This window comes from Anas acuta, chromosome 2 (assembly GCF_963932015.1).
Source record: "Anas acuta chromosome 2, bAnaAcu1.1, whole genome shotgun sequence".
Classification (NCBI taxonomy): Eukaryota; Metazoa; Chordata; class Aves; order Anseriformes; family Anatidae; genus Anas; species Anas acuta.
This window is the reverse complement of record NC_088980.1, coordinates 21,637,583-21,662,523: the sequence shown is the minus strand read 5'-3', so window position 1 is coordinate 21,662,523 and position 24,941 is coordinate 21,637,583. Positions and strand designations below refer to the sequence as shown.

Below are 24,941 nucleotides of genomic sequence, written 5' to 3'. Positions count from 1 at the left end.
AACATCCCTTGTCTATGCTTCTTCCTACAGTCAAAAAGACAAGGTGGAGGAAAGTCAGAGAGACTGATCCAGTTTGCTTGCACTCCCAGATAGCTGGCTGGTCATCTAATGCCATATACTTCTTTTCTTGGACAGCTATGTAAGTTCCTCAGCCCTTGTAACCAAGTAAAGATAAAAGTAATACAAATCTGTTCATGTGTTTCACAATAACATTTAAACCAACACATTTTCACTACTCATTTTCCATCCTGACTTGGATATGTTATCTATCCAAGCCAGTTGTTACTAAACAAGTATAAACTTCCCTTAATGAGGTCAGTAGCACTAGAACACTTCTATTTGCACAGGCAAAGGGAGGATGCCTAATGGAGTTCATTTTGGACTTTATGCCTAATCCCTCATACTTTAGCATTACTTTGCCTTGGATATTTACTTGACTTTTTCTACTTTACATACTATTTCTCACTGATATGACCTGTTTGTTATTTAAACACGATGCAGAAAAAAAATACACAGAGCACAAGCGTTTAGGTATCTAAGTGTCTACATATCTAAGAGACAAAATATATTAAATAAAACATATAAAAATATAATAAAATATGTTAAACTGTTAATAGATTTTCACTTTATATATATTTGCAAAACATCCAGCATACATGTACAGCTATACAAATATATAATGCAATGGGTGAACAACTGGCTGATGCATTGGGCTCAAAGGGCTGTAATAATTGGGGTTACATCTTACGAGTCACCAGAGGGATTCCCCAGGGCTCCATTGTAGGGCCAGTTCTCTTTAATGTTTTCATAAATGACTTGGATGCAGGACGTGAAGGTATACTAAGTAAGTTTGCAGATGACACTAAATTGGGAGGAGCTGTTGACTCCCTCAAGGGTGGAGGGAGTGTATAAATTCAGCATTTATACAGTAAGACCCTGGTGTGTTAACCTTCAGTACAAATAGCAAGCTAACAGTACAGAAGAATCAAAGGGTGAGCTGAGAATGAATAGCTCATCCTTGAGATATAACAAATATTTGCTAATTTTTCTATTCATCTTATCAATTTGCAACAACTGCTACCACAGTATTATAGTCACTGAGGCACTGGAGGACCTGTTCAGATTTCAACTGTTACCATTGAGATCTCTCTCTGGAAAACAAACTGAGCTTCCCCATGACTAAGTCTTAGACATATGATAGCGTTAGCACAGACCAGTGTTTTTCCAGGCTGTAATACACAGATTCCTGACAAACCTTATACTCCTCCTAAGGGGGTCAGCAAAAGGTGAAATAAAAAAACTACAGACAGGAGCGTTATGTTCCCTGCACAGAAGGATATACCTCCACTGGAAAACTTTGAGTTCACATATCAAAAATACTCAAGCCAGTGCTTTAAGCAAAAGATATTTTAGCAATTTCATCATTACGCAGGTTTCTTCATGGGTATAGGGATACCTAGATTAACTCAGATGAAAACAAGCTCATGTAGGTAAGGCATTCTGTAAGGCAATCAGCAAGCTTTAAAAATGAGTGCATAAATATGTCACCACCAAATACGACACCTTTTCTATCAGTGAAACTTCTCAAGGCTGAGGAAATTCAGCCGTATCATCTCACTCAGATAATGATATATATTTCATACATGCAGAAAAAGCAAGTTATGCAAACAAAAAGCAGAGTCTTGAAATCTCTTCCAGTTTCCAGAGCTGTCTTCCAGGTTTCACTCATTTACCTTTCAGCTGCTTTTGCAATTATACTTCAGTGCTGTGAAAATGATTAAGCTGAAGCTGCAAAGTGCTGCACTGATGTAGGCTGCAAAGCACTTATTATTAGGAGACTGCTCGGAAAAGGAAGCAACATGATCACCAAGTGAGGTCAAGCAGGTGCAACCCACCAGCACTCACTCAGTGATGAGCCTATTAATGACAAACAGATGGGATAAGAAGCAGTCACTCAATTTAGCTTTGCTGGTATTACAGGGTTACCAGGAGCAAAATAGATAGATATGGAATTGCAACTCTGAAATATCCTTTTTTTTTTTTTTTCAAAATGCCTCCTTCATAAGCAGCTCTGATTAGTAAGCAAATTTGAGTCTTCACAATCATATTAAATTCAAATTGACTCCCACCATGTAACAGGCTGTAGTGCTATATCATAGTTTCAGATGCAGCTAGATTAACTGCAAATTATGCTTTAATACCATAATATGAAGGGTATATAAATACTAAAATATGCTTTACACTAATTAAAATGTTTTACAAATTAAGGAATTTAAAATTAAATGTTAATAGTAATATTTTGCCATTACAGAGAATTGAAAACAACAGGCTATTTACATGGTTTAGCAGGAAGAAATCCCAATTTATATATAAAACTGATCTTCTTTGTTTTCCTTTGAATATTTGGATCACTTTAAATAGCAATAGAACTTCCTGTTATTATGCTTCACAAGAACAAAATCTAGTCGATAAATCTATACAGTTATCACCATGTTAACAGATAACTAGCTATGGTTCATAACATTGCTAAAAACACACTTGCTCTTTGCATTATTTAGTAGTAGGCACCGTTAACATTAGCCTACTACTTTTTGCCATTACTCTACTGCAAAACACCACCTGAAGATAGGTGGTATCTTGCTTCTCTAGAGCCTACTCCAGAGGTCTTTTAGGAGAATCCTTTTCCTGTTCTCTTTCATAGCTGGAACACTCCAAGAGGTCCAAATGCTCTTGAGGATTAAGACAGGCTGCAGAAGCTCAGCCCAAGGATTTCCCAGTTTAATAGTCCAGAAGCAACACATAAATCAAGACTGAAGAGGAAATAAGGAGTCAGCATAAGATAAAAGTATGGCATAAAGTAACAACAGCATGCTTATTTTTTTCAGGATGACTACAACAGATCAGAATAGCTGCAGGATCTCCACAGTGGTTCTGTTCTCTGTAGTCTTTAATTTCTACCGCATTACCAAACCTAGGCACCATACACACTGACTGTTACTATCCCATGGGGGTGGGGAGAAAAACTCTTTTAGTATTGGCAGCTTTGACAACTAATTGTTTTGGTGTACAGGAACCATGAGCAGTATATGAAATCCTTCATTTTTGTAGCATGCCAGCTCCCCAGTGGATGCTTACTAAGCATCATCTCACCTTTTCTTCTGTTTTCTTCCTCTAGATACCAGTATAACGTTATTGGTACAGAAAGTAACAACCTGAACACATACTACTTCAGAAGGCTTTCAGTCTTCCCATGTAACAGTAAGGAAAATAACTGTTACAGAGATACTGAACTCTCAAGACCTAATGATTAAAACAAACAAACAACAACAACAACCATTCAGTCTATGTCTATGAGATAACATTGAACTGTGACTCTCAGGCTGGCCATATGCAATGATCTCATCCCGAAATACACTCTTAATTCTAGTACTACTACAAAGTTTGTAAAGAAGTTTTTAGAAGAAACCCATATAGCTTTTCTACACTTCTTAAGCCAAAGGAAACTAGACATGAAGTTTTAAAATATTTATAATATTTTATATTTAAAATATTTAAATATTTTTAAATATTTATTTAAAATATTTTTATGTCTTCCGTGTGTAGGTCTTTGGTAAGAAGCAATGATCTCATCCTGAATAATGTAAGTGAGAACAGAAACAGCCAAGTTATTGTCAGAGTTGTGATAATATTAACATATTTTTATTCAGCTTCACCTAGACAAATCATTTGAGACAGACACAGTTTGGTTCCATAAACCTGAAACTATTTAGAGAGGGTCAAACAAACATATGACGCCATCTTCTTAAAAATTATATAAAATACTGAATTTTAAAGTTTCATTAGATACAAAAGAAAAAATAAATCACATATACAATACATCTGTTAAGAATGGATCACTGATATTTACAGAGGAAGACATTTTACATGTAGAACTTGGTTTCTGCATTTAATTAAAACAGCTTTGGCATTTACAGCCCTTTTATATTGTACTGACAGTACAGTTTAAGATAGAATCAAACTGGTTTAACCATTTGCACTGAGATATATGTGAATGCTGTTACTTTTCATTTTGCGAACTAAATCCAACATCTAAATACAGCAATTAATTCCCAGAAACTTCCATTTAAATAAAACGCTTCTACAGTGCAAATCCATAAATGCAAGTTATTAAAACACATCAGAACTGTTTAGCAAAATATCTGCACAGATATTTTGGTTAGCATGGATTTTGTTAAGCTGCCATCCGCTTTCTCTTGAAAGATGAAAGCATTTTCCATTACCAGTCTACCATCAGATTGATGTTCTAAGTTATCCAAGCAGAACGGAGATCAATTTTGCCACCACATGTACGTTGAGGCTATTTCCCAGGAGACGGTAGCATTGTTTCACTGTTACTTTGTCAGGAAAGCCTAAAACAAAACAGATAATACAGTGTAATTAGTCTGGCTTTATTCCTACCTTTTAGTCCGTTCCTTTTTTCAATGAACAGTTCTTAATACTGTTATCAGAGACTTCAGCTTACATACAGATTTCATACACACAAACACACAGCCCCAAAAACTCAGGAAATTATAATTTCCAACAAGTTCATTGGACTTGGATCAGTTCTTCTATGAGTAGTACTGCCATACCTAAGATTTAAAAAGTAGCTTCAAAACGTTCTGCTGATTTAATGCTGATCTAGCCTCTCTTCCTACAGCTCAACACATCCAGCAGTCTCAGCAGCAGCATCTAAAGCACTGCAGAACTGCTACTCTAGAGAACATGCAGAGTAACGTGGCCATGAGAGAAAGAAAATACGATTCTACAGATGTAATGAACTTCATTTCTTGACAAGCTTTATATTTTACTTCCAATCTGAGGTCCTCTAACCAGATACGGCAAATCAAATGAGACTCACACTGCAAGATACCACCAGTACAGATTAAGCTATGAGCAAGGCTTATTCCAGGAACGATTAAGCACCTTAACAATTTTCCATGTAATTCAATGATGACCCTATAAAATGCACTCAGAAATACAGACACCATCAAAAATGTTCTTCACATTGTACATGCATGACTAGCAGAGAAAAGGGAGGACCAGAAAACATTAAACTGGTCCAGGTATTGTGAAAGAGCTGTGTGCTGTATAATCAATATGCAATCAAAGGTGAGCAAGCTTCTGAAAATCGAGGAGTTACCAACAGCCAGCTGGTCTCCTGTAATTGCCCTTGCTTGCACTCTCAGCTTACTCCAGCTGTGAGCTAAAGTGCACTTGCTTCAGACTGAGTGAAAAATGAACAGCAGTGGTGATTCAACTACTAGGGTCATTTGCTAAGCTGTTGATACTTGATCACATTTAATTATTTGCTCATTCCCTAATAAGAAACACCTAACTTTGACCCTGAGGTCATCACCACCCAGCTTTGGTGCATAAACTGTTTGTGGGATGAAGTAGCAACAGATATGTCCTGAAGTTTGCAGAGCACATCAGAAAAGTCCTTGTCCAAAGAGAGCTCAGGAGAGAACGTAGCTGACAGTGGGTGGGAAGCCAAGGAGGTGGTGTCTGGGAGGAGTTGTTCCATACTTCTCTGCCAGTTATTAATACTTTGAATATGGACTGCTTTGGTAAACACATTTTTTGCCAGCTCCAGCCATTCTGCCCAGCTTCCCAGCACTCAAATTTGGGCAACCATTCTTCTTTCTTTGGAACGTTTGCTTGCGTTCCCCTATACAGACTTCCTTAGATGGAGTTTTCACATTAAATCACTGAATAAGGTACAAAATCTACACATTTTAGAAGAGTATGTATATTAATAAAGTGTATTTATGTGCACACACACACATGAACTTAGAGGCCAAGAAGCTTATCTGAACACTGATAGTTTCAGTTCTCCTTCTGCCTCTTAGCAACTGAAAAGCCTGAATTCATTTTCAGGGCTCATTGTTTCCTTTATCCCAAGCCTCCCCCATCTGCCTCTTTACATCTTTTCCCCTTCTATCTTCTTGGCTCAAGACTAGCCTACATCAGAAGGACAGATTTAAGAACTCATAGCACACTGGTACTTGCTGCACAGCTCTCATCATATCATTTAGGTCTTGTGCATCACCTGGTGATGCTGAAGTCTTGGCGATGTGCACTACTAGACTGCTGGCTTTCCACTAGGCTGCCACTTGTTTCTTAATAGCTTACGTACATTACTAACAGGAAAAATGGAAAAGGCCCCCTGACGTCACCCTCATGAAAGCAGGTCGCAGGTGCAAAAATGCTCTGATCACTCTTAATGATATTGCTGTGGGACCCGTGACAACAACTAAGACAAATGACTGCACATTATTTCATTGACCTATAGTGCAATTACTAGATATACAGTTAGATGTTAAAAGCACAAATAAATCTGTTAATGTTAAGACAGAATAATGATTTTAGCTCTGGATCTCATGTATTGGAAAAGGCCATCCATTTGTTACAATAAAGACCCATTTAGACACAGTCATGTTTCTTCAGATAATACTGCAGTGCAGCTAGCAACATGACAGTACCCATGATAAAGCTTCCTGACATTTTCTTCATTTAATTTTCAGCTTATAGTTTTCTCATTCTTTAGCTTCTTGGGTGAACATATTTGCAGTGGCTACATTTCCAGGCTTTCTGTCACTAAACATTTCAGCCCAAATGTTGCTACAGAACACAGGAGCAGAGAAAGATAGCACATTTTCCTCCGCAAATGTCACACTTCACAAATAATGACTTGAAATTTAGCATGGGAGAAATGCTGTCCAGCATACACCTTTCACTGTAGCCATAAATATAGCAACTTATAGGTCTTTCAAAAAATAAATAAATAAATAAAATATAGTATGCAAATCCTGACAAGAAACTTATAGTAGCTAAATTTACCAGATTCCAATCAGCCTAGAGCTAACACTTTTTTTTTTTTTTATTTCAAAGGTACAAGGTGGGAAATGTCTAAATTAAAACACAAAGGAAAGAAATTGCAGACTTGTGACACTGCACTAGGAAAACCTTGTTGAGTATATGAATCAGGAGTATATGACAGTGGAAAGCATTGGATGAGAGGCTTGTTTCATGTGTTGTGGAAGCTGGAAAAGTGGTGCAGTGAAGCAGCAAACTGCAAGAACTGTAAAGAAGGTCCCATGGTAAAGGCAGAAGCTGGAATCTGTCCCCAGCTGCTGTGCATTTCTCCAGTGACAAGAGACAAGTTTGTTAAGTGATCACTTTGTAGATGGTGACTATCTGCGTGCTCCTGAAATTCAGAAGCCTGACTTGTCCTGAAAGTTCCTGCCCCTGAAGACGAACTCGAAACAGAGAAAGCTCAGTATCATTCCAAGCACTCTGAAATGGTAAACGTCAGGCTTCACAAACCAGTCACCCCAAATTAATAGAGTCATTCAAATGTAAATCTTTCTGTGCCTTGGTTCTGCCTCCATAAAAAGCAAGAAATGTTAACCCTAGTACACCTCTCAGTGGTATTGCAAAGACTGATTTAACATTTGGAAAACACAAGCTATTATAATAAGTAACATATTTAAAAAAGAGAAAATAGACAGTCTGGTGCTCAGAGGGAGGTTAAACAGCATGGTAAGCCTATACAAGACCAAACCGGTCCTGTTTAGCTCAAATTTCTTTACATCAATCCAAGTCAATACAGAACTGAGCAGTGCTAAGAAAAAGGCTGTCTGCAAAAGGGACAAATTATTAAAGAAGGCAGGGTATGAAAAATCCCACACATTGACATTTAACTCAACACAGCACACTCCTGCAAATACTATTAAAAAAGTGAGCTTAGTGGTAGCAAACCTAATGATTTTTCAACCCTGATAAAGTTGTTTTAAGGTAATAACTTTAATGCAGTTGCAAGTAATAAGAGAAACTAAAACTGCAACAGAAAGAAATATATGTAAACCATTAGCACTCCTCAGATCCCGAAGTCACTGGGGAAGTGGAAGAAAAGTCTAACTACTCAAGGCTCAAGGTCAGTGGTGTCTTATTTTATGAATGCTCAAGTTTCTGAGAGACAATGCATTGATCTGATGTGATGGCAGCAGGCCAAGTTCCTTAGTAGGTAGTAACAGCTCCACTTCCTTGCCCTTCTTTCTTTACTGAGCAAGGGGGAACTCTGGTGAATTTACTGCAGGCTTAATTCTGGCTGACCTGTGTGCAATGTACTGGTATTGCCCAGTCTTGCTCCTTGACTCCCTTGTTTCCACAAAAACAGTGATAAAATGAAGTAACTGACCAATGGCTTGGACTGTCTTTTCTGGAAAACAGAGAGGGCTTAAAAGATCATTAACTGAAGAGTTTGGTTACTCCTGAACAAAGAAGTATCTGTATATTGTGAAACTGCTTTTCTGTCAGCAGCTGCAAATGTTTGGAAGGGAGAAAGCAAGCAGCTCAAACACTGAGAACAACTAACAGACATCCTAAACTGGCAGGATATGTTGACTTACCACAGTTGTGGGTAACATTGGCTGCTGAGTAAATAGTTTCAACTTTAACACAAAGATATTCCTTCACTGCCATTCAATAACAGCTCTTCTGAAGCCAAAACATTTTTCCTGTCTATGAAGATAAACCTAACCATAGAGGATGGTTCTCAAAATGCATATAGAAAAATAATAGTAGAATGGCAAAAAAAAAAAAACAAAATACAGAAAGGCTAGCCAATTAATAAGAATCAATCGTAAGAATAGAGTGGTCAGAACAAACTTGCAAAATAAAATACAAGGATTACTCCCAGTAAAAAAACTACATTGGCATTTCTGAAGAATGAAGAACAAATGGGTACTTTGCAAGCACATACCAAATTCTGGAGGGAATCCATGTAGATTTGCTATTTCTCTCGGAGTAAAATACCTCAGTTTTAGTGTTGACAGTTTCCCAAGCTTCTCCTCTTCTGGTAAATTTTCAATGTGTTTAAACACTGATTCAAGCTATAAAGAATATCCAAGACAATCATCATCACTATGCAGGCAGAATATGTGAAATTATGCTGTAACAATCATATCCCGACAGCGTATTTCTTTGATTATCACAGCACCAAAGACAATTTGAAAGCATGTTTGGAGTTACGTTTTTGCAGCCAATATCTCAGTACCTGCACTTACAAGAACAAAATCAATGTTGCCATGAGGCAATTCATCATGCCTTCCTCCAGTTTACAAGCCATGCCAATACTGAAGGAGACAATCAAAGGACTAGAAACATTTGTCAATGACAGAATAGTGACTTACTATAACTCAGCAGCAAGACCATGCACACAAGTTAAACTGTATTAATGCAGCTGTTTTAATACATTTGCTCTGAGATTATTCTGAATTCCGAACTGCATTCCTCTTATGCTTAGAAATACCTTTTAATATTAATGAATGGCATAGAAGTGCAGGAGGAGGTGCCTGTCTGCAAAACATGCTTTGTGAAAGTATATGTTAATGTTGATTCATTCATACATTTATTTTTACCTTTCCCAATGCCAAGAAGTCACTTTGTGGTGAACTTAGCATCAACAGAAGAACTTTTCAAAATACTATGTCTTCCCAGATAAATACTTTTGGTATTCAAATGTGTTCAGTTTTGGGCTCCTCACTACAAAAAGGATGTCAAGGTGCTGGAGTGTGTCCAAAGGGTAACAAAGCTGCTGAAGGTCTTAGAGAATAAGTCTTATGAAGAGTGACTGAGGGAGCTGGGGTTGTTTAGTCTGGAGAAGAGGAGGCTCGGGGGAGACCTCATTGTGCTCTACAATTACCTAAAAAGATGCTATAGCGAGGTGGGGATCGATTTGTCTCCCAAGCACCAAGTGATGGGAGAAGAAGAAATGGAAGTTGTGCCAGAGGAGGTTTTAGTTGGATATTAGGAAAAATATCTTCAGTGAAAGGGTTGTGAAGTTTTGGAAAGGGCTGTTCAGAGTAGTTGAGTCACCATCCCCTGAGGTCTTCAAAAACATGTAGCTGTGGAGCACAGTGACATGGCTTAATGGTGGACTTGGCAGTGCTAGGTTGAAGGTTGGACTAGATGATCTTAGAGGTATGCTCCAACCTAAATGATTCTGTGATTCAGTATTAAACATTTGACAACGTTTACCAAATCGCATATACTAAAATGGCCCTAGAATCACATCACTGCACTTTAATTTGTCCACAGAATTAGTAAATTTTAATGTTTTTTAATACCCCTGTGAAATCTCTGCATGACACTACAGAAAATAACAGCAATTCATTCTCCACAGAGAGGCACATGCATAATCTTGGTTTAAAAAAACTGTTGTTTAGGAACTCTAAGTAGATGAATTGGAAACTTAGTTGCCATAAAAAGTAGTTTTAAAAGCATTTCTGTTACAATATTCAGAATAACAAAGCAGAAGACAAAACAAGTTTTAAAACAAATCATTCTTTTAGGTTAGTCTAGACTTTCTTACCTGTACATCCACTGCTGTCTGCAGAACTGAGCCTGTCCCTTCTACATAGTGTCCATACCTTAGGAAGAACAACAGCAACAATCTTAACTGAGTATTTTCATTGGACCTCACAGAATGGACAGCTGCAAGGATGCAGGGTGAGTTTCATTTGCTTTAATTAACAAACAGCCTTCTGGATTGATAAAGCAAAAGGCCTTATTAGCAATGCTGATTCTTGGAGTGCAGTAGACTCTGACCATAATCTTTGGGGATAAGTCTGTAAGCAGTGCAGGAGGGTTGAACCATGTACCCTGGTACCTTCAGCCATGTACCATGTTCATAGGTGAACCATGAACCTTGTATAAGGCAACCAGCCAAGGAATTCAAGCACAGCATCATCAGGAAGGCCCATCTACATTGCCAAGGCTCATTTTACACTAAGGCAAAATAAACATTTTGGTCCTAGGCTTCAAATTGGCTCATATTCAAAGGAGGACCATTACTGTGATCCTGCAGCTTTTAGATCAATCCATTAGGAACAAATCTGTTCAGTCAGATTTAACTTTTGCTTGCTTGCAGATTTTCCACAAAGGGAAGGAAGGAACAGGGGATGGCTTCTATGCAGAGCAGTAGAAAAAAATAAAGGAAATAAAATAAAAAACTAACTAGTAAGTAAATTTACATTATAAAACCAAAATGCAGCTTTTTTGGATGCTTTGTGGTTGATTGCATAACAACATGTTTACTCTGTGCTCTCTTCCAGGCTATCATTTAAATATAATCATGGGCTTTCAGAAACATGCTCCGATGGTCTAACTATGATAACATATGAATGCTCTGAACAAAAACAGAGACTGAGTCAAATCATCACTGGCTTTTGCTAAGTGTACGAACTTTGGAAGATCCCATGCATCAGATGGAAGCGGTCTACATCGACCATTAACAGATACTATCCTTTAGTTTTCTCTGTGTAACTGTAGAGACCATGGTTTTCACAGCTGAAACAAATTTGTGTTTCAAGCCTAACTCCACAACAAATAAATGAATATTTGGCCTTCAGCAAAGACACAATAACCCAGGAAGGCTCAAATCTTCAGAATTTCTTCTTCAGTTGGAAAAGCTTACAAGTAGTTCTGCCAATACCAGTTAGAACACAATTTTTTAAAATTAAGTACGTACAAAACGTATTTTGGATCAGGACAAAATGATGCGAACACCAATGCAGATTAAAAACATGTAAAATGGAACCATGTTGTAAATATATAAAGATTAACTGGATAGTAGCACTCTGAAAATTCCCTAATGCCATGTTTAACAAGGTAACACATGCAGTACTGAGGAACCCTCATCTTCTTATACAGCACCTGATCTTATTTCAGATGAGCATATCTGAGCCATAATAAATAGATGAGGATAAATTTCAAAGTAGTAATTAGAGTTTTATTGGAGGAAAAATAATTTTAACAAGATTCATGTTATATAAAATACTCCAGTCAAAGTAACTGTCACTGCAGTAAAGAACGCACCAAAAAATAAATAAAAAAATCTGGTTGATGTAGCAAGATAATGTGACATATTTAAAAATGAAGATCACCATACCCCTTTTTATAAACGAATAGTATGGGAGGTTGGTTTTGTTCTGGGGTGGTGCCTTTAAAAAAAAAAAATGTGGCCAGATGGCAAATGTCAGCTGGATTGTTATTAATTGTTATTGCAGCTGCTGACTACAGAAAAATTTGCATTCCTACCTTAGACTCAGAACATAATTAAAGATGGGAAGTTTTAGCACAATAAAAAACGATGCATTGATTTTTGGACATTTCATTACCGCTTAAAATGATTGAAGCAAATGGCTTGAGAAATTGCAGTCTTAATTTTCACCTGACTCAAGACTGTTTCCCCACCCCCCAGCTTTATTTCCGCAAGCTTTTAAAAAAACTTCATTTTACATACTTAATATATTATTTCTAGGTATACTGTGTCCTATATCTTGGGTAATAAAAAGGTGAATTCCACAATGCTAGAGAGAGTTTCTGTAACTAACATTACTCTATTTTAGAAGGTATCTCTTGTCAGTAGAGCAAGAACTTACAAGTAGGTTCAGGGTAATCATAACTAAAGAAATAGTTTTCATCTACTCTGTCCTTCAAAATGGCCAATTTCCTCTCTCAGAACTTCAGTCACTACAAACATGCTCCCCAGAGAAACAATGGCATTTGTACTCTCAGGGAACTCAGCAATTGTTTTCAAATTAGCTAGGAGTCTAAGGTCAGAAGGTTCTGCTCTATCTCTCAGACATCACAGTTACACTTTGCCCTGTACCCCACCAAAGCCTTTTGATCCTCAGAAGACAGAGTGGTATGACAAAGGGAGAAAGGCAAAAACACTGATATAATATTAGTGTTTGAGGTTCCTGAAACAGCAATGACTGGAGGAGGCATATCTGGATTATCCTCACCACATGAACCTTGCTGGAGAAAACTGAGGACTGATCATAACTGGGGGAAATTTTTTGTTTTGGTTTGGTTTTGTTTTTTTCCCCAGCCTCAAATTTGGTGATCAGTATGACGGGTAAGAAAGACACTGGACAGGTACCACAGAAAAGTGATTCTCTGAACTACTCAGCACTGTTTTGCTCCATTCAAAGTCTTTTCTAAATCTGATGCTTCAGAGAACTCCTGGATTGCCTACAGCAGCAACTTACTCTTGGCCTCAGAAAGAGACCTGGATGAAGCCTAAACTGGAATTATAATCTTCTTAGTGCTGAGCCGTAAATAATATGACCACATGGAGGACCATACTGGAGAATTTTCCTTCTCCAATTCTTTGTTCCAAAAAGAACAAAGACAGACACTAAATCAGATTCTTACATTCTGAGCCAAGAACTACCACAACTATCCAGCATGACTCCTTCCAAATCAGCAGAAGGGCAATAGTCACATTCAATGTCAGATTTCCTGCCACTATATATACATGTAGACTTCATTTTAACTATTCAGAAGGCTCCTGTGGTGTGAAATTGATAAACGTGACCACAAACTGCCATAGTATATTCTAGTGAAGCCACAGATGGCCAATTTATTCTTATTCTTTATTTAATGTGAATGTACATGTAAGAGATACGTAAAAGATCATTCTGGCATTAGGTTTTTGACTGCTCCAATCAGACTACTGGCTGAAACAGATCCCACAAGGGGCTGACTCCCCCAAAACTCAAACACTGAAGGCAGAAAGTGCATCTATCAATGAGGGATGGAGGAAGGACTTTCCTGTTGCACAATTTTTTTAAAAAGCTGAGAAGAGAGAATTTCACGTCAAAAAGTTGAAATCACAAAATCTGTAGGAATTATGTCAAACTGACATTCTAATTCCTATTACTAATAAAAAGCCACTGTTACAATTAGCTTTAACTCATTAACCAAAAGTCATTTTGTTGAAACATCTTGAGAATTCAAAGACACACTTCCAGGCTCTAACTGACACTTTCCATAAAAATGCATTCACTGGAAAACCTCCTGACAGGTTGTCTGTGGGATTTCCAAATGTTCAACAACCTCTGGTAGTCAAACTTAAAATTCCAAAGCACAAATCAGAAAACCACTAGACAGAAAAGCACTGATGTTCTGTTCCCTCAAATAAGATTTGTAATGCGGCAAGCTAACTGGTTATATGACATATGGCCGATCCACAGCTATTCTGACTACACAGCTGAAAAATCCAAGAAATCAATAAAATGTACAGTGGAGGCAGTTTTAATGAAGAATGGATCTGTCATGCATGCCACTCTGTAACTTCAGTGAGCAATATAAAGAAATTCATTAATGAATCAGTACTATACCCGTCCACTGGAACTATATTTCCGCAGGGGTAATTAAGCTTCTGTGAAGGTCAACAACAAATGGCAGTGTCTGTTGTGAATGCCTTTTTTGAGTGGGCACATGGTGTTCTGCCAGACAGATTCTCATGCTGGCATTCCACTGGATCAGGAAGCATTCTATGTAAGGAGATTTTTTTTTTTTCCAGGGTTTTTGATGAAATAACTCCTTTCTTTTCAAGTACACAAGCAAAAATACACTTACAGTTTCATGACATGACTCAGTAATATCTTCTTTGCAACTCACCCTTTTGTAAAGCAGGTGGATCTCCGGCAAGTGGGTTTAACAATGTCTAACAAGAAAGCGTAGCGCACCAAGAATTTGGGTGCTAAGAAATACCGACTCATTTCTTCATTTTCCTCTTCCAGGAAATCTTTTAGCATTTGAATAGAGGAATCATTGTTCTGATTATGTTTCCTTGCAATTTCTTCTGCTGTTTCAAGCTTAAAAAGAAAGGCCCCTTTTGGTAAACTCTTCTTGCTGCTGCAGTGAGGACCAACATTTGGATCCAGACTCTTCTCTCCAGAAGGCAAAGAACTAGATTCACACACTTTATCAACAGCTTTGTCCTTGCATAACTCTTCTAGACACTGAATCTTGTCTTCTAGATCTGGGAATCTTGTCAGTATCTAAGAAATAAATTGTGAGAAAGATTAAGGAAGTGCATTTGATAAACAACTTGACAGCAGAAACTACGGTAAGAATTCCTTCAGAGATGCTCAGATGCAAGTAACCACCTGGCGTTATTTTTATAAAGATTAAAAAAGATATGTTAGCATCAAGACTGGCTGACCTAACAGCACTGATGACAGGAATGACTGCAATAATTGCCCTTACAAAAGACGTTTCCTAGGATATGAAAAAAGTAGCAGAACACTTTTTTTTTTTTTTCTAGCCCACCATCAGTCCCTCAACTGCTTAAAGCCATCTAAACTACTGGCATACAACTCAGTCCTTAGAAGACACAGCACCCAGGCTTTAAAATCAGAGTTAAAATCAGAATTTAACTTTTCTGATGATATCCCTTCTCTTTCTATCCCCACATACCATGAAACTGAAAATTTAAATCTCAATCTTCATTAAACAAGGCAAATTTAAATAAGAGAAATTAGACTCACCTGACCAGGAGCATGAAAGAAAAATGGCTCTTGCTGAAGCTTTGCAATTAGAAAATACCGCAGCCTAGAATTGGGAATGCCAAGCTGCAAGCAAAATGTTATAAAGGTTATGTACTAGCATTTATAATAATATAACTATGCCACCCTAATACATTTTGTCACTTTGGAGATGTCAGCATTTGTTGATACTACCAAAACACTTATGATGAACCATGAACATAACTCCCATGCTTAACTAATCTCAGGGAAACAAGCAGGCAATTATTTTTTTTCTTATGATTTTGAGAGACTTTTTTTTCCCTGTAAATGGATAGGAATATAAACAAATTTTTATGGGAGGTGAGAAGAAAAATGACTTGCAACATTTCTTGGCATAGGTACTGCCTATATATATGTATATATATATATATATATGTATGTGTTTTTTAAAAAGCAAAAATATTTCTCTGCTTTTTTGAACAAGCAGTTAAAAGACATCTAACAACGAAACAAATGTACAACTGGTTTTCAAGCTACTCTCTACCATCTTCTGTCGAATATATACAGCACTTTATTGATTCCATTTAGTCTTGCACAATCTGAGATCTCTCTCAACTCTTTCAGTTGCCAGGGAAACGTGCAAACAGAGGTCCTCCTCCCACAAATGACAGAGTCACATTTTCTGTGCTGGGAAAATCACATGCATCAGCACTTCTGAAGAAATGAGGCTCCTGCAGGGAAAACTACCTTCTTAGTCATGGTTTAAATTCATAGCTACTTAAAAAAACCACCAACTGTTAGCAAAGAAATACAGGACTAGGATCTCAACAATAATAGCAGTATGATCGTGCCAATGTGTGGATGAGAAATCAGAAGTCCCGTGTGATGGCTCTCATTCAAAAGAGTATCTTCAGTTCTGGGCATCACTCTCTTTTCTAATAAAATAGATAATTTCCAAATGTTATTGGACTCAGTATAGTTTGAACAGTTATTCTTAGAGTAAAATTACTACTCACACAGGTTGGAGACAAGAGAAATTCTTGATACTTAAATCCACATGTTTCTAGTGTTCGCAAAAGTTCATTTCTAAAGTGAGAAGAATTGAAAAGCAATTATGCCCCTCACAGGCTCTTATTCACCCTTTAAGACCTTTTTTATCCTATGTAAAAACGCATTACATACAATACCTTAGGTACCAAGACTTTCATCACATTCAGTGAAAGAATCAAAGTATTACAGATAGGAAGTAATCCATTTCTGAACTTCAGAAGACAACATTTAAAGTTCAGCATTACTGTAGCCAAAAATAACTACTACCACATTCACAGATATCTCACATCTACTTCAGTACAAATACCCTTTCAAAAATATCCCATTTCAAGAAGTGTACGTCTCTAGATGAGTGTGCCAGCAAGCAAAGCAATTAGAGGGCAAGACATTTTCTTTTTTTGTGAATTATTAAACAGGAGATTAAACCCACTACAATAGCTCACTGTTTCTCTCTGTCATGCATATAGCATCAGCTAAGCCTAATAAAAGGGCTAATTGAAAAATGAATGGCTTTAACAATAAAAGCAAGGTTGGACTGTGCTCTATAAACATGAGAAAATTGCTGAAAAGGACACCTTCTTGGAATAGGACACCTGTTCCATGCAGGTGGTACCAGGCTAAGCATAAATCATGAGCTGTGACCTGCATCTGGCACTGTATATGATGCTGCATCCCAAGACAAAGCAAGGATCCGGGCTGGTGTGGTCTTTCTTTAGTACCTTACAAAGGTACCAAAGAAAGCAACTACATTTGGTTGTGACCTCAACACAGGATACCAGGATCTTCTGTCACAGAAAAAAAACCCAAACCCCTGAGTGCTACCCATATTGTTATTTTTCTTTGAAAATTAATGTCAACATTTTCTGAAGGGTGTAGGATCATCAAAGAAAAGTAATGAAACAATGAATCATAGAACAACTTAGGTTGGAAGGGACCTTAAATATCACCTAGTTCCAACCCCCCAGCTATGGGCAGGGATGCCACCTACTAGATCAGGTTGCCAAGGACCCCATCCAACACAGAGTGAATTTGTTCAAGTTCTAACATACTTTATCTACTTAAAGAAATAAATAGTTATTTAAGAAGGTCCTTTCACATCCTAAGACTTTAATTCCTAGATTAAAACTGTATTTTTAACCTATAGCTGCTAACTGTGCCTTCTCACTCTTTTCTTCACTTAAATTCTAGGAACTAAAAATCCTGCCTTCTTCTAAAGAAGACAACCTTTATTAAAAACTAAGCCATGCATATATTAGACTTTACCTCGCAGAAGAGGATTCAAATCCTTTAACATTTTCTAAAAGTATGTATTTTGGAAGCTTCTGAAGCCTAGAAGATAAAAGTACAGACCAGCAGTTCAGAGTTACAAGAAGTAAACTACATTATATTTATCTACAGATTTGTTCAGCTACAAGAAAGATCAAAACATTCCCATGTCATGTTAATTATCAAAGTTTAAATTCTGAAAAAAAATAAACCTCAACTTTCAAGGTTGCCTAGATCAAATAATGCCCGTTTGAATTAGAAATGTAGACTGTTGGTAATTTAAAAACAAAAAATGACTTTTGTTCAGATGTAATGCTGTACCCAGTTGTACCCCGTGCATGTACTTGTGAAAATGTTAACCACTGTTCATTTCCTAAATCATATTATTACTATTTAAAGATTAAGTTTATAACAGAATAGACAACTGTCAGGAGGAAAAATACCACTACATAGCCATAGAACAGAAATCTTACTTTCTTTAGTTAAAGTACTTAAACCTCAAATCAGTGTTAAAATATCACATCAGCTTTAGTGATAACACATCAAAGTCAGCATGCATTTAACTGCTTTAAGAAATGCAACATATTTAGAGTTCAAACTACATATATTCTTAGTTTTCTACACTTTTTCATTTTGATGTGGGGGGAAGGGGAAGGAGCTGCCTGAGGTTTAGCAAGATCAGTGCAGAGGTCTGGCAATAGGCTCATTCCAAAAACAGCATATTAAATCTCTGGAGAAAGGAACATAAAACTGCCAGGAACCATTCTAGCAATTTAAAACCATAGATGATTCAGCTTCAAGTGTCTGAGAACATCTCCTGCCACTGACTAATATAGTACTCTAGTAACAATACTCTAGTAAGGCTAGTGTAGATATATATGGCTGCTGCGCTGAGACCCTGTGTGTGTCACGTAGGAATAGAACACTTATGCCAGCAGGCAGCCACTCCATGCGCATTTAACAAGTGATTTTGGATTTGCACTGATGTAAATCACAGCAGAAGTTGGTTTTGCTAGTTCTTAACTAACATCAATTACAGGAATTCAATGAAGAATTAAAGTGTTTCACAAGAAATTTGAAAATGAACGTCAAATATGAAAATACTAAAAATAGTATTGAACTGAAAAAGAAGCCAACCTGCCTCTAAAAGAATGGAGAATATCTGTTGGTACATTTACCCATGCTCAACATCACCATCACCCACCCTGAAACTTATTTTTAAAGTAATAAATCCAGAGCAGTGCTTGAAACGCAAGAGCTCGTACCGGATCAACATGTCACAAGGCAAATAATCACTATACAAAGAGTAAGTGTTAAGTACTTGGCACATTTTAACATTAGTAATGTGTCGGTAAAATTAGCAAACTTTGAAGTTTGATTTCCTGGGTTATGGCTTGAACATAATAGACAGCATCTGGACCACTTGGGCCAAACTTCATGTCCAGTGGCTGGGGCTTTAAGGATTTCCCAGGCCTTTCCAAATCTTGGACTTTTCCTTTCCGTGCCTTTAACATTTGCCTTTCCAGGCTATCTATCAGCCTCATTTTAGCTACATTTCATTCTAAAAGGAGGAACATAAGGTAGGAAGAGCCAAGCAATGAGAAATTATTCTACAATTTTCACAATTTCAATGCATGCGGTACCAATTTAGAATGCAAAGTGATAATTCCTATATTAAGAACTTCCCTTTTTTGGGCTGAAATACTCCCTACTCAATGTCTGGCAAATATGTCATTTCCAAAACATACACAAACACTATCTCATGAAAACATAAATCTACTGGAACCAAGAAACTCTGCAGAAGCCACCATCTTGAACATATTACAGACAGCTCACAGTAACTATTGCCTCAAGAAACAACCTGCCCAAGGGAGATAAGGATGTCTCGTGGGATGTCGAGATAAAGTGTCACAGCCAAGCCCAGCTCCTTTGCATCGTCATGACGAAAAACATATGTCCTGTAGTGACTAAAGCTTTGCTTTTGAGAAGGAAAAGCCTTTGCCCTTTATCCAGCTAAACCCACAGCAACCAGGAAAAAACATTTCCATGTTAGTGCACAGCACTGCCCCCAAAGCAGCCCTCCTCGTAACGGTGTCTCGGTTTACTGGAAAGAAATACTGAGGTCAGGACTCTCTTATGGATAAGGAAGGTACTATTATTCTGACAAATTATACTTAGTCCACTTAGTCCAGATTAACTTAGTCCACTACCTGCAGTTTTTAATTTATCATTTTGAAAAGTCAGTTGTGAGGAGGACTGAGCTGAGTTTCTTATTCAAAAAAGCCAAAACATTTTTCACATTTTTTTTAAACCCACATATCCTTCCCCCCTTTCTTTTTGTTTGTGCTAGAAATGGGAGAGTAACAATAATCTAGCTTGTCTCCTATTATTTGTCTAACTTACTGGGATACGGAATCAAGTCAAATGGTTGTTGTGCATTCTCTGCCACAGTTTTCTTTGGTGACCCCAGTCAAGCCTCTCAGCCCTTCTGTGTCTACGTTCTCTATCAGGTGACAAGGGCAAAGAGGGGGTCTCACTAACATTGCCAGCTGCAAAGCTGTTGCTGGAAGAAGAATGAAGAAATTCTTCTCCCCGTACTAACAGCAGGTTGGGAGAAAGGAATACAGGGCAGCGGAGGAGGAAGAGACAGACAGACAGACAGACCTTTCTCCCTCCTCCTTCACCAATTCTGAAAGTAAGAGTAACCCACAAAGGAATGTGCACAGAGAGAACAGTTGTCCTGGTCTCCAGCAGAAGCATGACTACCAGGAACAGCAGGTGGATTGGTGGACTGTCATTGATGCAAATTTTCAAGTTGATGCCCAGTGGACATCACACTCCAAAAGCAGGGATTTCTGCAAAATAAATCTCCCTGAGCAACTGCAACTGCTTGGTTTGTAGCCCCATGAAGGTTTCTTATAGTGCTATGCATCTCTTTGCAAAAAGAACTACAAGCATCACTTGGAGCTGATCTTAACACTTCTTGGTAAGAACAGTTTAGGTCAGCACTAAACGCTGTGCTTGGATTTACTGTTTCAAAACTTAAAGCCATAACTATTTGCATTATTCATCCATTTTTATTAGGAACCAGTCCTGTCTGACCAGACAAAAACGGCACAGATGCACACACAAAAGAAGGGCACTGTTCAGACACTTCAATGTTATTTGAAACTTTTAGGATTACAACTCAAAACAAGTGATTTACCACAAACCAAACAAATACACAATCTGCCCCAAGATATCTAGAGGCAGCACCAAGAAGACAAAATAGTCATTTTAAGAAAAAATGGATGGGAAAGGAGGATGTATTGTATTGTGCACCCAATAACATATTTTTAAACAAACTCTTTCAAATGCTACCTATTCACAAGGTAATTAAATGTTGAATGAAAGTTCTCTAATGTGGTGTTTTAAACAATTTTCAGGTTTCCATTATGTGTATTAGCAAGCTATTATACTACCTGTTCCTGTTTTCAAACAAAGTCAGTGCAAGGTTGATGCTGAACTGAAAATAAACATTATATCATAAACTGAAGAAGTTCGATAGCCACAGTTTAAACAGATACACAACAAAAAAGAAAACCAGACAAGGAAGGGCCTCTACAATAATTATGTGATGATAATGACATTAATACAATACAAGAATTTTATAAGTTACATATGATCACGTGAAAACAAATGAGTAATACAATGAAAGAGTTGTAGTATCCCTGCAAAACATTATGGATTACTTGTCTGACTACAATATAAAACACCTAGTTGGTAACAAAGGCTGAAGAGTCAAGGTGGAAGTTAACTTGTACCTTGGGAGAATATCAAGAATATAGAGAAAGCTCTTTGTCCGCGGATCAGATATATCACCTTGTAGGCCAATTCTACAAAAGAATAAAGAAACACCAGTGGGTTACTTGCAGAAGACCATCATCTGACTTACATTTTTCTACAGAAGGCTTAGAGTTTTGGCTTTCAGCTTTGTAAAGAGATTCTGCAAAATCATCAGGTCCAGACATGAGGACCTGCTCACAGAGGCGGTGTCCTACAAAATGCTCTAAGGAATGACAGTCTGACCTGGAATCCATCAGCTCAAGAGATTAAAATCGAAGCATTCAGTATTGAAACCAACTCCCCAGTCTGCAAAGCATTTAGCTTTGTGGCCTTAGCTAGCAAAAACCTTCTGAAAAAAAAAAAGCAAAACAAAAAACAAACCAAACCAAAAAACATACACACACCCTGAAGCTCCTGGGAATAGCCAGCTATTTTATATTGAATGTATTAAATTATTCATACAAACGAAGGCCTCAGTGCTCACTATTTTGCAGAATCAATCCCAATTGAATAACATTGTAGCCAATTTTGTAACTTCAAACTGGACAGCTCAAGTAGGTTACAATAATGATAATAATACCCTGGCTTCCAGGCCAGGGTTCCCCTAACTTATGCTTGTATTAGCTCTTAAAAAGACTTAAACCTTGGTAGAAGAGCTTTAGCATGTCTCTAAGATAGTCAGTCATACACAGACTACTCTTTTTATTACATTATAAAAGAGAAATAATATAAAATCAAAGGAATTATCCCACCATGCATCATATGTTGGCACAAATGCATTTGTATAGGTCGGCACTGCTTTAGAGAGAATTCTTTTTAATCTTAGGGCACTCATTTGAGTTAAACCTTCTTACACAAGTGATTTCATCACCATCAACAGATCTCTTCATGAAGCTACTACTTTGTATAAGTATAGTAAAGAGAATCTTTCCTCCAGCGATCACTGCTGTCAACCTATCTGAATTTGAAACCAAATGGATAAATAAACTCCCAGTAGGTTCTGTTCTTAAACACAGATATTTCTCGGTCATACACAAAATCCTTTCAAAGCCTTTAAGATATGTTTTCAAAATCTTGTGTGTGTATGTAACTTACGTGTATATCCAGACACTGATACTCCTAATGTTGGCTAAAATAGAAACATCCCCAGAATCAACTGTTTGTGTGCGTGTGCAATTTTCAAAGTACAAATAAGAACAGATTCCACTCTTAGTCACAGGCAAAAGTGAGAAATTCCAATTCTCCTTCTGGAGTTACCCCAGCGAAATATTAGATTGATAATTAAGGTAAAGAAAGCACTCCAAAACACAGAATCCTTTAATTCCACTGTTACACAAACCATAATGTGTGCAAAATAGGTGCTTTAAAAAAATTAATTAATTTTAACTGAATTAAAATATACATTAAAAGAAGTGTGATCAATAATTAAGATTCAAATTGCTGCATTTCTTTCACTTCAGTAAAACTCGTGGTGAATAGAGCCACAAAACAGTCGTTTTGGAAGATAAAGCTACACAGATGAACCAAACATCATAACACTTGAAAACATTTCTCCCTTAACAGTACAAATCATAAAAACTTCACTTTTCTCCAAAATGTGCTGTATCTACCTTGTAAATGGCTGACAAGGAGGGCTCATCAAAATCATATCAAAAGATAATCTGTCAAATTCTTTCAGTGTTATGCCCTGAATAAGAAAACAAACAAACAAAACAGGATTTTTGAATATTGTAAACTGTATGAAACTCCAAAGTCATCCTTCAGATAAAACTATCCCATTAATATCCCAGTTTCTAGTTAGAAAATAAAAAAACAAACAACCTCCATAATCACCCCTTTAACCTAGTAACTTCATTCTTTTTTATCTTAGGAAACCATACAAAACAAATATGTATCGATTGTTTTGAAAATGAACCAAAACACTGATAATATCAGGATCTATATGTAATCTTGATTTTTTTTATCTAATCACTCTTTCAGAAGAGAAGTAGTATTTCATGGTTCTTTCAGCTGATCACATCAAAATACTGACAAGTCATTTCTCCCCATCCCTCCTCCAAATAAAGTATTATTACATCTTTGTACATCAAAAAAAAGTCTTGACATATCCAAAACAGATGAAATAAATAGCAGAATTTCTCAGAAGATGAAATACCTACATGATGTAAACACAGATGAGCCAAAAATAACATGATAGACCCTAGGTTACCATAAGAATTGATGCAATGGCACTCTTTGCCTGAGTGCCTTCAATACAGTACAGACTCAAGAACCAAGCAGTTATCCTCAGAATTGCAGCCTATTTCTACCTCATGTACAGCAGAGTAGTTAGAGATTAAGCACCCACACACCCAAGAAGTACCTTACAGAAGAAATATACATACATCAACATTAAAGATGTGCTGGTTTTTTTTCTTCCTTTTCAAATAAGAGAACACCCTAGAAGAACACTGACATGAACTAATTATCTTTCAGCATAAATGAAGACACTGTTTTTATTGTATTGCAGTCTTGGTGTGAAGGTTTTGGTGAACTGCCTTTACAGAGCAGAACTGTGAAAAACCATGGGCTTTGGTCGTGTATGAGGAAACAGGACTTTTCATGATAGTGAAAGGTTACACATACTGAGTATACTCAGCATACGGATGCTATAATTTTTACAAAAATGCAATACGTATGTAGTAAATGCAGGGGATTTATCTGAATTTACAGTAAAGCTTACTTTCCGCTGGAGAGCAAAAAACTACACACATACATATTTATGTATTTTAAAGGAAAAATATGTATTTCATACAACAATTAAAAATTGTCTGCTTAGTGGCAGTTTCTGAGATATGATAAGCATTAAGATCATAATCCATGATTTCTAATTCACTCTGCACACAATAAATAATAAACAGAAAATGCTGTACATGGTACATGTCATAGCTTATCTATCAGTTAACCTTAGACAGATGTGTTTTAACTCATTACCAATGCATCTTGTAAAGTTTACTTCATTCTAGTTTTCTGCTGAGTAAAAATCTCACAAAGCCATTATATGTTTGAAAACAATAGTCTGCAAAAACATTTCTGTTCAGAGAAGAAAAAATTAGGTTTGTGGCACAAATTAGTTACACAGCAAGAAGTGCCTCTGCACTGACTTCTAACACTAGAAGGTCAACATATTAAGGTGACGAGAGGAGAAGGCTAATGAGATCAAGTAACTCTGAGTGAGACAAAGAAATTACTGCCTACATATTTTGAAGGATATCTATACAGCAAAGTGTAACGTAACTGGCCACAGACTAAATCTGCTATTTTTTCCAATAGATTTAAGGAAGGTCTTACTGACTGTAAACTGTTCTTCTCTATTATAGGGAGATGTAGGCATTTTCCTCTTTTGTTCCTGTTTAAAACTGTAAACTGTCACTACTCTGTTATTGCTGAGCG

At 37.1% G+C, this 24,941-nt stretch overlaps 1 protein-coding gene across 2 annotated transcripts in view; it reads right to left on the bottom strand.

The window, feature by feature from the left end:
* Positions 1–3,677: 3,677 nt before the first annotated feature.
* Positions 3,678–24,941, bottom strand: part of TRDMT1 (tRNA aspartic acid methyltransferase 1) — a 30,426-nt gene continuing 9,162 nt past the window's right edge. For both annotated transcript variants that reach the window (XM_068673834.1, XM_068673836.1), the window contains exons 3-11: positions 23,120–23,196; positions 21,488–21,559; positions 17,682–17,747; positions 16,385–16,454; positions 15,390–15,473; positions 14,518–14,900; positions 10,418–10,475; positions 8,807–8,936; positions 3,678–4,409 (exon numbers count right to left, since the gene is read on the bottom strand). In XM_068673834.1, the coding sequence (XP_068529935.1) occupies positions 4,309–4,409; positions 8,807–8,936; positions 10,418–10,475; positions 14,518–14,900; positions 15,390–15,473; positions 16,385–16,454; positions 17,682–17,747; positions 21,488–21,559; positions 23,120–23,196 (1,041 nt within the window). In that variant the 3' untranslated portion in view covers positions 3,678–4,308. The remainder of the gene's footprint in view (positions 4,410–8,806; positions 8,937–10,417; positions 10,476–14,517; positions 14,901–15,389; positions 15,474–16,384; positions 16,455–17,681; positions 17,748–21,487; positions 21,560–23,119; positions 23,197–24,941) is intronic.